A 14707-nucleotide genomic window follows, 5' to 3' on the forward strand; every position below is an offset into this window, starting at 1 on the left:
AATGTTTACTTTAGAAGGACTACGTCTCCCATAATGCTTTAAGAGGCTTTCAAATGCGAGCCAATAGGAGCTCAGCGTTTACAGGCCCGCCCTCTCACATGGTCGGATCAGGTAGGATCTTTGTTTGGGCTCTAAGGGAAATATTTATATTTCTCTCTTCTGCACGTATGTTGCAGTGTATGTTATAGCGCAGACATGGGTGGTAAATCATGTGTGTGCCGTGTTTATACTGATGTTCTGTGCATTAACCACATCTTATAAGCTCGCACCCACTTGTATTATGCGCACGCAGGTTCATATTGGAAACCTCATATGTTTATAGTCCCTTTAAATGTCTTCAGTATGTGTTTTTATATTGTGTTATTTTTATTCTGCACTTTGGTTGATAGGGAAAATATAATATATATTTGGAGGAAATCCAATGCAGTGCATTTAAATCAGATGCTTGATGTGTGGATGAAGTTGATACAATGGGGACCTGCTGCCTGTATTTAAAACAAGTTTAAAGCCTGTGTGTTTCATGGGCATAGCTTTAAAGGGCAAATATGGAACATTACTGCTGTCTATTGTAATGCTTCTGCACAGGTTTCTGGTAAGTTAATTGGCTGCATTCTCATTAATATTGCTTGAGCACACAAAATGGCTGCCTCCACTGTGTGCTGGTGATAGGTACTATTTAAATATTTTTAGTGGTTTTATTATTATTTTAATATATTTTTTATTGAACTTTTTTCAGCAAAATTATCTAAAGGTTCAGAATGAAAAGCGGAGGATGGTTGGGTGGGGGTAAAGTTTACAGTTCAACAATACAGTACAATAAAATATATATTTTTAACAAGTGTTCAGTAAGCCAGCAAACTAGGTGCAGCATAAAATAAGGTTGAACTCATTAGAGAGAGTATTCAGCCCCCTTCGGAAGTGTTGGGAAAGTGGAAAGTGGGGTCAATTCTTCCATCTCATTTATCCCGTAATCCTCCAATCCAGTTAAGGATAAAGGTGGGATTCTATTAAATAATTTTATTTTGCAGTAATTGGAAGTAAACAGCCTCATGAGTTGAAATAGCATTAAAATTAATTTAAATTTCCAACTTGATTCAGTGAAACAGGAGCTTTTCTTAAATTGTACTTGTGGTTTGACTGTATGTTGGTCTGTTTGCTCATTTCTTCCCAACCTGATCAAGATTCTATCAGATTAAGTATGGCCACAAAAAATGGATTGATTAATGTATGCAACTGTGGGATTATTGTTATAAACCGGAAATGCAGGAACCTATGTTGGTATTCTCATCCAATTATTGAGTGTGACACCTCAACAACAATGTCACTAATTTGGCCAGCCATGTTTGTGATCAAATTGATCCCTGATCATCATCATCTATTTATTTATCTAGTGCCACTAATTCCGCAGCGCTGTACAGAGAATTCGCTCGCATCAGTCCCTGCCCCATTGGAGCTTACAGTCTAAATTTCCTAACATACACACCGACAAAGACTAAGGGCAATTTAATAGCAGCCAATTAACCTACCAGTATGTTTTTGGAGTGTGGGAGAAAACCGGAGCACCCGGAGGAAACACACGCAAACATGGGGAGAACATACAAACTCCACACACATAAGGCCATGGTCGGGAATCGAACTCATGACCCCAGTGCTGGGAGGCAGAAGTGCTAACCACTAAGCCACCGTGCTGCCCTGATTCAGGTATACAAACAATCAGATCATATGTGACTTTTATTATACACACATGGTATGTTTTCAAGAAGTTTTACAATCGTAATTATTTCTTTAAAAGAGGATATATTACCTACATATTTTTTTTAATTTTATTATAAAGTAAACTGTTACTTAAAAAAAAAAAAAAAAGAAAAAAAAAAGAATTGTCTTATCTTCCTCATTCACCCAGGAGTGAGTCCTAAGGTGACCAGAACCAGGATGCTAATTAGTACATTGGGAGCCTCTTGTGTTACCAGTGCTACTTTGCATAAGGCACTTTACCATTTGTGACAGGTAGAAGTATCATCCTAATTGTGGTGATTAGTTGTCTTCTGCTTGTTTCTAGGGTGGTGAACAAGTTTGGTAAAGGATCCACGCCTATTCCAAGAGAGGCTACCTTACTTTCCAACGATGGCCATGGAAAAGAAACAGATGGCAGAGGCCATATTAAATCATACCTTGGAGATCATCAGTTTGTTGACTGTAGAGGTGAGGCTTGATTCTCACATCTTCTTATCTAGATAAAACCTGTTTAAAGACCCCATAGGATGTGAGATACTTTGTAAACCATCTCCTGAGATTTGAATTACTCATCCAGTCAAGTCCTCAGTCGCTGACAGCCGCATTCTTTCCCTGTTTGACAGCTCTTAGCGGGTAATCCAAGTGGAGTGACCCCATAAATTGCCAATTAGGGAAGTCAGAAACTAGAAGGGGGTTTTCCCAAATTAGACAGTCGCTTTAAGTGAAAACTGATTCTTATAGAGGTGCAAGTATCTCCTCTTGATTAACTGGAGACGAATTGTAGCATTTTGTCACACGTGTTAAAGCGATGCAGGATGACAGTTTTTTCTGCAGTGTTTTTTCTGCAGCCCCTCTCCCATTATCTATGGAAAGCTAAGCCGGCTCATTAATCTATAAGTAGTAGGATATGTTGCCTATAATACTAACATACCTCATTCAGGTTGGACTAAAGTTGTTTGCTTGGCATTCTCTCTGCAGGACTATATGGTTGTGAAGAGACACACTGATGACAGCCAATGCACCTTTAGCATTACTGCCACAGGAACCCACGTCGTCCAGGGCTCTTCTATGAGGCATCCAAATATCTCATTTACACTCCTGGGAATGGAGGACAGGAACCAAAACAAGATCTTGGAGTTGGCCAACAAGATCATCCAGATATTGACTAGTGAGGTAGAAAATTAGATTGGATGTCAGTCATGTTTATACCTTGTATTTTGAGTCTACACATAAATACATTGCCTAGACTTGGAGAAAGGAAATTACGTGACCAATCGAGGCTGCTGACATTTGGAAAATAATTGTATATGGGTAAGAGGTTCCCGGGGTACTCCCTGGCTTTTCCCCACTGTGCCACAGAACATGAGTAAACTGTGACCTGCACTTATACATTGCATGCAGTTATAGTCACTTTATCAAAGTAGGGTGGTAGAGCAACAAGTATGACCTGATCACAAGTGTCTCTCTATTCACTACACGCCCAGCTGCTACTGTAACGTTTCTCTATTCTACCCATCTGTCCTCCTATTGTATGAAATACCTCCTATTGTTATTTCAGGTACCTGTGAAGTGTGAGGATGTTGCCGTCTACCTATCCATGGATGAATGGGAATATCTAGAGGGACATAAAGAACAGTATAACCATAACGAGATCAGCAGGCCAAATGGTAATAAAATGTACATATTTATTCAGCAGTGCTATAGAGACGTTTTTTCTTATTTGGCCCACTGACGGCGGCCACAGCTTACCGATGGGATTAAGCGCTACGGAATTTGCTGTCGCTATTATAAATAAATGATGATGAAGTCTGAGACTTAGGAGGCAGATCACTTTCAGAAAGAAAGTTCTGACTCCTTCCCTTCTACTTAACTCCCATTTGGTATAATTTTTCATCTCATATCCATATTTCTTAGGCCTACTGGATTTTTTCTTTGGTTGGACATTGTAGTCTGATACTCTTGTCTCAAGGTGCAGAGATACCAATTGTTTTCAGATTGTTCACAATTTTATGTTTGTGGCCTGGTCTGTATGTGCCGGGATCGTGCATCTTTTGCTGCATCTATTTTTCTTGACAGTCTCGAGAGAGCAAAATATTCATAGCCATTGTGGACCGGTTACAGATTGTCTTGCATGATTCATGCAATAGTGACCTATGGTTTCATTATGGTCATGTCAGGATAGATCCTTTTATAAGTAAAACGTGTGACAACTGAAAGACACTACATGGCCAAAAGTATGTGTGGTTATTTTAGCCACAACCCTTGTTAACAGGTGTATACAATCAAGCATACAGCCATGCAATGTCCATAGTCAGACATTAGCAGTAGAATGGGTCATACCGAAGAGCTCAGTGACTTTCAACATGGCACTGTTACAGGATGCCACCTTTCCAACCAGTCAGTTTTTAATTTTATGCCATGGTCAACTGTAAATACTGTTATTGTGAAGCGGAGACGTCTAGGAGCAACAACAGCTCAGCTTCACGGACTGGGTTTCCAAGGCTGATCAACGGCACACAAGCCTCAGATCACCATGTGCAATGCCAAACGTCGACTGGAGTGCTGTACATAATGCATACCGCCATTGGACTCTGGAGCAATGGAAACGTGTGCTCTGGTGTGACCAATCACACGTCACCATCCGGCAGCCTGACCAACGAGTCTGGGTTTGGTGGAGGCCACGAGAACGCTTCTTACCCGAATGTAAAGTTTGGTGGAGGAGGAATAATGGGCTGCAGCTGGTTTTCATGGATTGCCCTGGGCCCCTTCGTTTCAGTGAAGAAGAAATCTTAATGCTTCAGCATACAAAGGCGTTCTAGAGATTTATGTGCTGGATGCCATGTTCCAAAATCTAGTGAAAAGCCTTCCCGGAAGAGGGGAGCCTATTATAGCAGCAAAGGGGACCTAACTCCATATTAATGCCCATGAATGAGATGTTCAGCAAGATCAAATGAATGTGATGATCGGGTTTTCACATACTTTTGGCCATGTAGTGTATATCCAACATCTATGTGTATATCTATATGTGAGATCGTGGCTGTGAGGCTGAATTACTATCCTTACTAAGTCACTCGGAGTCCTGATATAACAGAGGCAAATTCTTTACCCTAAAATGCTCATTTTTATTTTTTACATTTGTAAACTCGCAAATATATTCATGAATTAAATGCTGTCTTCTAAAATTTACAGTGGTATTTACACAAACTAAACTAAATTATTATTTTTTATTTATTTTTACTCGAATCCTCCAGCCATCCACCTCTCTTCCTCCTCAAGTTACAGGTACCAATGAGTACAACCTAAACTATTTTCAAGCTCATGAGCGGTACCTTTCCAGTTGTGATATCTCTCCCTGACTGACGCTTCATCCCTGATGTCAGGAGATTCAAACTGCCGCACACCGGCAGCAAAAATATAGATTCACGCTGACATGCGGACAGTGGAGGGGAGAAGCTCATATACCAGACTTCGAGAAAGAGAACTACAAGAGTTGTTGGTTTTCTGTAACAACCAAGCAGACAATTTAAATAAATTTACGGCTACCTGTTATCTGTTACTTGAGGAATTAGCTGAGGTGGGATTGGGGGTCTTCCGTTTCAATTGGGAAAGTTGTTGGGTTGGAGGGGGGTAGTATATAAGTATAGTAACAGTGTATACCAAAAGTTCGAGATGAATGGAATTCTTTGGTTTACCACAGAACCACCTGTGATTTCGAGCCACGAGAGCACAGAGCCCATTAGCTATATCCAGCGCCGTATTAAAGAGGAGCCAGACAGTGGAGAGTACACTGGTATGGGTAAGTACTAAACAAATGATCAGTTTAGAGAGAATGGAGATACACAATAAGTATTAGTGTGTGTCCATGTAACCCCTGTCTATGCTGTAAATGAAAACTGAACATTACTCATTCACGTATTTATTAGATGAGACTCTTAACTGGCCTTCATCAGATGACAACACTGAAAATCTACAAACAAAACCTCACCCACTGGCCTCGGATCTTCATTCACCTTCGTCAGAAGCTCAGCTTGCAATGAATTTTGGCTGCATTTCCCCATGTTATGTTAAGTTGGAGCCCATAGGAGATTATGATGAGAACACCATGGATAATATCAGTGCAGGTAAGTAAAGATTTGCCCAACTTAGTTGCAAACAGTTAGGGAAACCTTTACTCTATTCCCTCGGGACAATATCACATCAAGATGTTCCTATTCAGTAGAATGTACTTCTGGGTAATGTCATTTACATGGGTAGTTCTTTGAGTCAATGCATTACCCACTTATACACAGCCTGTTTGGTCCATATCAGTGCAGGGTATCATTTTCTGATTAGCATGTAATGGGCTATAGAGGTGGCCTTTGATACTACGGTTTGTAGTATGGGTATATTTTATCTACTCAATGGAGTTAGTATGCAAATAGGATGCTCCGATTCAAGACCGTAGACTACAAATTTATCATGCTCTTAACAACTTGGTGGGTAAAGCGTTAACTCGGGTAAAGCGTTAACTCGGCTGCCTAGCTAATGGTAATCCTCAGAAATCTTTTCTCTTGTGTAGGAATAGCTTATTATAAGCAGATACTTAAGATAGAACTATACACAAAACAATTAAATGTATATTTTATTTCTCTGTGCAGAGGAATATATTTGTGTGGGTAAAGTGATAGCCGTGTATACTTCCCACTGTTTCATATTTTTCCAGCTAGCTAGGCAGTACCACAGTGCTGGTCTGTTTTCTTCTATAATACAGAACGCAATGGCATGTACGAGAACAGACATACTTATCTTATTACATTTTTTTTAAAGTGTGACATGTTAAGAGGTAAAGACATCTACATTACTATTGAGTTGCATTCATCTCTAACATTACTATTAATCCAACTTATACAGATATATGGCAGCATCCGTTAAGCAATATCTGAATGCTTTTCTGATCTGATGGTGTTCTGACATTTAGGGAAAGGCAAGACGGGTCAGACCACCCTCATCTACCATGTATCACATTTGTTCATGTTCCAATGTGACTTATCTACCAAGTATTTATAGACCGTGCACCTGCTAAATTAGTATTTATCCATCTGCCTGAAATCCTACGTGAGATGTATAGAACATTTTTTATTAAGCTCCGTTGACTATTGGTTCTCAAAGCTGCCATCAGGTGTCGCCAATAATCAGTGTCTCCAAAAAGCTGATCTATTTGCCTGTGCTCCAGAATGGTCATTTGTTGCTAAGCATGCACTGTTGGTGAAACCACACTGCCTTAGACTAATGACTACTAATGAAAGCCAACATTCTAAAGGGTTACAATACATGCACCATGTTGTTAATGGAAAACTAAATCTGGATAAAATATTTTGATACGTTGTACGGAGGTAATCTATGAAATGCATCGGATGATGTTCACTGCGTGCCGATGAGTGCTGACGTTTTTCTGTGGCATTCTGTCTCGCATCCTCAGGGGTAAATGTATCGAGCTGTGAGCTTCCGGCGGGATTGGAGGAGATATTGCCTATAGCAACCAATCAGATTCTAGCTGTCACATTGTAGAATGTACTAAATAAATTTTAACTAGTACAGGCAACATCTCCACTTTTCAAATCCGCCAGAAAATCCCAGCTTGATACATTTACTCTATAGTCTCAATGAATGGACAGCGCTGCTGAAAAGCCATTGCTTGGGGAAACTCCTCACTCCAGAAGTGTACTCACCACTGTTCTTACCTCATTCTTCCCTATTATTATTAATGTTCGGTACCAGAACAATAGAAAATCATTTCCTCTCTGGCATTAAATCAATTAACCCAAGCAGCAGCAATTGGAGACTGCGAAACTCACAATGAAACCAAAATAAAAAAAAATGGATAGAACAGCCAATTATACAAGTATTTAATCATAAAAAAATAAACACACAATGTTAAAAACAACAGCTGGTTTCACAATATATAAGGTAAAACGTCAATGTTACAATAACGCTGTTCACTTCAACTACAGGGCTTTTATATAGTGTCTTCTCCAAGTGCACTGAGGTTGGTACATTTCCCTCCTTAGTCGGTATCCCCCCATTGGCTTTAGAGAAAAGAATTTATAGTTAGTGGAAAAGCATTTGCTCAGTAACGTATGTATTGTGTGTATATTTCTCCAGGGTCTTCTCAGTTTCTTCCTTCTGATACCGAACATGTTTACGATATGAGTAGGCATATTAAGGAAGAACCCGATGAAAGCAACGATTCCCAAGACTCTGCATTGGATGAACATATTGTTACAGGTAAGAAATAATCCCTTTTGATGGCAAAGTTAAATTCGCAACCTTTTCTGTTTAGTTTAAAAAATATATACATACGGTATATCGTTAGTGATTTATTTTCAATTGAATTTCATGCCTAAAATCTGCTTGAATATATTTATTATCTACCCCTCTTTTGCCTCATATTGTATATCTCACTTTCATACTCATCATAATCACCATTTATTTATATAGCGCCACTAATTCCGCAGCGCTGTACAGAGAACTCACTTACACAGTCCTTGCCTCATTGGAGCTTGCAGTCTAAATTCCCTAACACACACACACACACACACACATTTTGTTAGCATTCAATTAACTTACCAGTATGTTTTTGGGATGTGGGAGGAAACCGGAGCACCCGGAGGAAACCCACGCAAACACGGGGAGAACGTACAAACTTCTCACAGATAAGGCCATGGTTGGGAATTGAACTCATGACCCCAGTGCTGTAAGGCAGAAGTACTAGCTACTACGCCACTGTTAACTGTTAGTTTACTTTTTATTTTCCCCTTTCTGGCATTTTACACTTTCTGGATAAAAGTCCTCCATCCCACTACCTGTATTCTGTATATTTTCATTGAGGAGCTGTTTCAGTTTAAGTGCTCAAGTACTGCTTTAAATTTGTGACAATCGAACCTGTACCTTTTTATATAGATATTTAAAACAAAATTGCAAAAAATAAATAAATTGAAGTATATATTCACTTTCCAGTCTGTTTAATGGGTCTGTGCATAGCTGTACACGATATAAAGCTATTCTGTTATTCCTTTTCACCTTGTTACTACAACATCTGGAAAGGCAAAATAATCTGTAACATTCTAAAAACTTTGCAGTCCAGGGGGTAAATGTATCAAGCTGAGCGTTTTCCGGCAGGTTTGAAAAGTGGAGATGTTGCCTATAGCAACCAATAAGATTCTGTCATTTTGTAGAATGCACTAAATAAATGATAGCTAGAATCTGATTGGTTTTTCAAACCCGCCGGAAAACTCTCAGCTTGATACATTTACCCCCAGATGAGGAAAGCAACATTTCGCCATAATCTGTAATTAAGTAGTTTCATGGATTGTTTAAATTGAGAGAAATTAAGTAGACTGTACTTACATAGGGAGATTAAGCGTGTGCCTTGTTATAGGGAAAATGTGCAGAAATTTTAATTGTGATGTTTTGGTGTTTAAAGTAGGCCATGGACTCATGAATGGGGACGAGGAGGTGAAGGCGGAAATTGTCTACAAATTGACTGGTAGCAGTAAGAGACGTCGAAAGTCAGAATCGGGAGAACGGTCGAGTCCCTGCGACATGTGTGGGAAAAAATTCGGCAGCAAGTCGTCTCTCGCCAGACATGTGAAAACCCATACGGGAGACAGACCGTTCCCTTGTCCAGTGTGCGGTAAACGGTTTTCTTGTAAGAATCATGTGGCGACCCATGAGAGGATCCACACCGGGGAAAGACCGTTCACCTGCGATGTGTGTGGTCGAAAATTCATCAACAACTCTCACCTCGTTCTCCATCAGGTGGTCCACACCAGAGAAAAACCTTTCTCGTGTCCTGATTGTGGCAAAGGCTTCACTCGGCAATCGAGCGTGAACAAGCACTCTGGCATTCATGCAGAAAAGAAGCCGCATGTGTGCAAAGAGTGCGGCAAGAGCTACTGCCAGTATGCCAACCTGGTGGTTCACCAGCGGTTGCACTCTGGGGAGAAACCTTATTCCTGCAGGCACTGTGGGAGAGGCTTTATATGTAAAGCAACTATGCAGAGACATGAAATGACTCACACCAAGGAGAGGCCGTTTGCCTGCCCCGATTGCAGTAAATGTTTCAGGGACAACTCCACTCTCATGAAGCATAAACGTAAAGCTCATGACAAGGACTGACGGTAGAAATGAGTAGACCATCTACTATGTTCCTCCAAGGGATATCTGGCTTTAACAGAAGAATGTCCTCGTCATGGAGGTATATTAAAATAGATGTCCTGTTTCAGATTCTGGAAGACCAAAACTAGTAGCTTCTTGTTTGGGGAATGAACTTAGAAAACCTACAGGTGATGACTTTTTGGTAGACTAGACTAGATTATTACGTCTGGATACAAAGAACACTAATGCTTTATCCACAAATATAGAAACCTTGATTTTTGTATCTTTTCCGCAAAGGAGAACTTCTACAGTAGTGGTGGGTAACGGGCACTAGAATGTAGTCTTTGAAGAGGGCACATGTGACCCTCCTAATTTCTCCAGTTTGGATCTCTCGTGGTTCTGTGAGTGGACACATTCTATCTAGCAGATTTGAATGTTACTGGATGATGGTCTCTTCTCACCAGATCTACTTTAACCACCTCAGCTTGTGCTCTGGTCTCATCATGTGATCCGAAAACTGTGATCCAAGGACCACATGTGAAGCCGTAGATAAAATAACCAGTTGCTCACCACTGCTTTACAGTGTTCTGTTTCTAGCCTTACATATTGATGCTGTTAAAAATGTATCAAATAAAGCTTGTTATAGATGTTAATGTTTTATATTATGGTAAATTATGAATAATTTAGATCCGGATTTTATTTGCTTCTATTTGCAAACCTAATCCATTTGCAGAACTAATCCAACCTTTTTAACAACCAAAACGGTTTTATGGGAGGAGGGCTGTGCAACATTTTTCTGGTTTTGTTTTTTTACCGAAGCTTTTGAGCGATGCTGTTTTTTGTACATGCACATTTGTGTACCAAGCTTGTTTGATACCAATGTATCAAATATTAATGTTTAGAACATACAAGATGGAAAGCTGTTACAGTCTCAGGGAATCATCCAAACCCTTCACTGAATCTGGAAAGTGTCTGGTCTCTTCCATAATCTTTTCCTGGTTTCCCATATTTGTGAATACTATATGGGAATAAACTGGTCTCTGTTCTAGTACCAAATCAATAAGGGGGAATGGCTGACAGTCCTCAAAAAGTTATAGTCCATAATTAATACGTCCTAACGTGTTTTGTTGCCTATACTTGGCAACATATTTAGAGAAATTACCTTGATCCACACTTCTGGTTCGAGGTAGACAATCATTGTGGCCAAAAGTCCCACATCTGATAGTGGTTTGTACCGGTGAATCCCTTGGATAAGGGGAGTTCTGTATCAATCTCTGTGATAATTGGGCCTGGCTGATCATAGTTCTCTTAAGGATATAAGGAGCTAAAAAACAATAAATATTTGTCATGTGTTGCATTATAAGAATACCTAGGGCTAGTATCACTGGAAATTTTTGTACAAGGCAGAAATATGTACTGTCTGTGTGTTTACTGGCAGACCCTTATCTAAACCATCTTGTAGAAACTCTAGAATGTGACTGATAGTTGGTGGTGTTTCTCAGGACACGCCATTTACTGAACGTTTCCCAAATAGTATAATACTTAATAGAAGTAGACTTTTTTGTGACTTTCAATAAAGTTGAAAAACCTTGATGTCGCAGCAGTCTTATTTCAGTGGCCATTTAATCCGTTTCCAGGATTCTGCTCTCTGATGCCATATTTGTTTTTGATGTACAATAGAAGATTTGGGTGTACAGGAAGATACCATGGCTGTGTTATTGCTAAGTAAATCACTTCTGAAACCATGACCAAAAGGGGTAAGGACTGCCTTTACCTTTACTCTGTATTTTCTTTTATCATTCTTAGGAATCTGGGAAAGATGGTTGTTGGAGGGAAAAACATGCCAGATTGATCTTCCATCTTATTAAGCATTTACTGGTTTTGCTCTCTTGTCCACATACTGTGAATAAAAACTGTATACTGTGGACGTCTTTGCTATTGCCATGAGGTCTGTTTGTGGATTGCCCCATTTATTCACAATTTCCTTGAAAATTATTTTGTTTACAGTCCATTCTCCTGGGTGCAGCGGGAGAGAAAATCTGCTCTATAGTGTTTAAGCCGGCTCTGTCATTTCCAGATAGATCCCCTGTGATGCTTTCTGCCCTCATTATAAATTGGCTTTGTCTTACCTTGATAACTGATCTGTGCCACTACTGCTCGGAATTCATTTGGATATGACAACCTGCAATGGTTTCCTGAATGTGGAGGAAGGCTTTGAATACTGCCAACATTTCTCTGACGTTTGATGGCAGCCTAGCGTTGTCCCACAGTCCTTAAACTGACATACGACCATAGTTGTCAACCTATCCAATCTTCATCATCATCATCATCTATTTATATAGCGCCACTGATTCCGCAGCGCTGTACAGAGAACTCATTCACATCAGTCCCTGCCCCATTGGGGCTTAGTCTAAATTCCCTAACACATACATACACAGACAGACAGAGAGAGGGAGACTAGGGTCAATTTTTGATAGGAGCCAATTAACCTACCAGTATGTTTTTTGAAGTGTGGGAGGAAACCGGAGCACCCGGAGGAAACCCACGCAAACACGGGGAGAACATACAAACTCCACACAGATAAGGCCATGGTCGGGAATTGAACTCATGACCCCAGTGCTGTGAGGCAGAAGTGCTAACCACTAAGCCACCGTACTGCCCCAATCTTGCTTACATTTGTAGTAATCATTACCCATTTCTGGTCTGCAAAATATTTTCCTAAAGTTATTGTGCTGTCCTTTGACCATCAGGGCAGATCCTGTCTTGCTTCTCTTAACAACATAATTAGTTCATACAAATTCCAACATCTCTGTTCCAGGTTGCAATAAAACAGTTTTGCAGACCTTACATATGAAATCTTGCTGTCAGGCGCCGCTCGGCGGCCGCCCGCCCATCCATACAAGAACGTCTGGTTGCCTAGCAACCAGACGCGTCATTTCCCCTTCCTCCCGGCCGGCCAGCCCAGACCCAGAAGCGTCTCCGTTGCTAGGCAACGGGACGCTGCAGACAGAGAGCGCTACGGCGCTGCCCTATGACTAGCGCTACAGCTATTACAGCACCACTAGTGCTGAGGGCATTGGTTAGCAGCCCTATTTAAGTGCCTCTGACCTCACCTCCTGTGCCAGAGTTTCAGGTCCTTTCCTGTCCTCCAGCGTTCCAGTGTCTATCTGTTTCCTGACCCTTGCCTTCCTCCAGTTTATTGCCGTTTGCCTGTCACCATTGTGACCCGGATTGCCTTGACTACCCCTTTGGATCTCCCTTTGTACCTCGCTGTCAGAACGTTATCGACCCGGCTTGACTCACACCCCGTTTGAATCCTCCTTGTGTACCTGCATTACCCGCATCATTGCTGAACCCGCCTGTCTGATATCCCTCTCGTGCTTCGCTATCTGACTCGTGGAAGGACCGCGACCTGCGTGTTTCCTGCAGCCAAGTCCATACCTCCTTGCGGGGGTCCCTGGTGAACACCAGGGGCGCGTTAGACTCCGCGCCTTCCTCCGAGTAGTGCCAACGATAGCAGGTACGCTATACTAGTCGTGACACTTGCTCAGTTAACCCTTTCCATGGCTGTAGCCATAGACATGGTAGCTGTGTGCTCACAAAGTAACAATCTGAATCAACTTCTGCAGTGGCAAAAAGGCTTTCCTTTGTTACATGTCTAAACAAATTCCTAGAAATGTATCTTCTGGGATGGACGTCATTGACTCTCTTCCTTGTTGATAATACAACCATGTTGTTCTGATACTTGTAAGACCCTTGAAGTAGCTTGGGCAGAGTTTTGTCTGGGTCTTGCCATTATTAGAATATTGTCTAGAAAAGAACATGGCAAAATCCCTTCCTGTCTTAAATTAATTATTGTGACTACTCCCACCAGGAACTTTGTGAATGAATTGATAATCAGGAACCAGAGGCATTTTTCATCATAATCATGTATTTATATAGCGCCACTAATTTTGCAGCACTGTACAGAGAATATTTGTCACTTCCCTAGTATACACACACACACACACACACACACACACACACACGTCAATCTGATAGCAGCCAATTAACCTACTAGTATGTTTTTGAAGTGTGGGAGGAAACCGGTGCGCCCAGAGGAAACCCACGCAAACACGGGGAGAACATACAAACTCCTCACAGATAAATTTATGGTGAAGAATCCAACTCGTGACCCAGTGCGGAGAAGCAGAAGTGCTAACCACTAAGCCACCGTGCTGCCCATTGAAGGTATGCATCTTTGAGGTTGACTGAAGTGATAAAATCTCCCACTAATGATGGATCACAGGGATCCGATCTTGGATTATATATATATATATATATATATATATATCTATATATAATTTTGTTGAGTTGTTAGTCCCATTGTGTTTTCCTACAATGTATTGTAGTAAAAACTTTTTCTTTGATTAGGGACAATAATTATCTGGTATAATATAAGGCTGTCCTACATAGTCTAGCTTTCTCCTTGAATCCTTGGAGGTGTGCATCTCTCAAAAATGTTACCTGGTGGATGTTTCATGAATTGCAAAATATACCCTCTGCTGATGGTTATCAAGACCTATGTGACTGTAGCTAACGTCCATTCTCTTGAAAAGTTGGTCTGTCTGCTTTCCACCTGGCTAGCGACACATGTTGGCTGTCTATTGACTTCAGGGCCATCTTTTACATTGGGCACGATGGGCAGATGCCCGGGGGCCCCACGGACAAGGGGGCCCCATAGGCAGGGCTCTTAATTAGAATAAATAATCCTGGAAAAAAAAAACCTGCAAAAAAAACCTTTCAGGGGTCACTGAGCAAGTACATCTATCTATCTATACCTCTATATATCTATATC

At 40.9% G+C, this 14707-nt stretch overlaps 1 protein-coding gene across 3 annotated transcripts; it reads left to right on the forward strand.

Moving 5' to 3' along the window:
- The first annotated feature begins 55 nt into the window (after positions 1-55).
- LOC142102113 (uncharacterized) lies at positions 56-10523 on the forward strand. 3 transcript variants are annotated; one of them, XM_075186749.1, is made up of 8 exons: positions 56-111; positions 2060-2202; positions 2713-2907; positions 3293-3401; positions 5432-5530; positions 5658-5855; positions 7876-7998; positions 9197-10523. In XM_075186749.1, the coding sequence occupies exons 2-8, from the start codon at positions 2125-2127 to the stop codon at positions 9889-9891; spliced, it is 1497 nt and encodes a 498-aa protein (XP_075042850.1). In that variant the 5' UTR covers positions 56-111; positions 2060-2124; the 3' UTR covers positions 9892-10523. The 3 variants fall into 3 exon arrangements, with proteins under 3 accessions (XP_075042850.1, XP_075042852.1, XP_075042851.1); XM_075186751.1 differs by lacking the exon at positions 56-111 and adding an exon at positions 157-211; XM_075186750.1 differs by lacking the exon at positions 56-111 and adding an exon at positions 226-1701.
- Positions 10524-14707: the final 4184 nt, after the last annotated feature.

This window comes from Mixophyes fleayi, chromosome 9 (assembly GCF_038048845.1).
Source record: "Mixophyes fleayi isolate aMixFle1 chromosome 9, aMixFle1.hap1, whole genome shotgun sequence".
NCBI lineage: Eukaryota > Metazoa > Chordata > Amphibia > Anura > Limnodynastidae > Mixophyes > Mixophyes fleayi.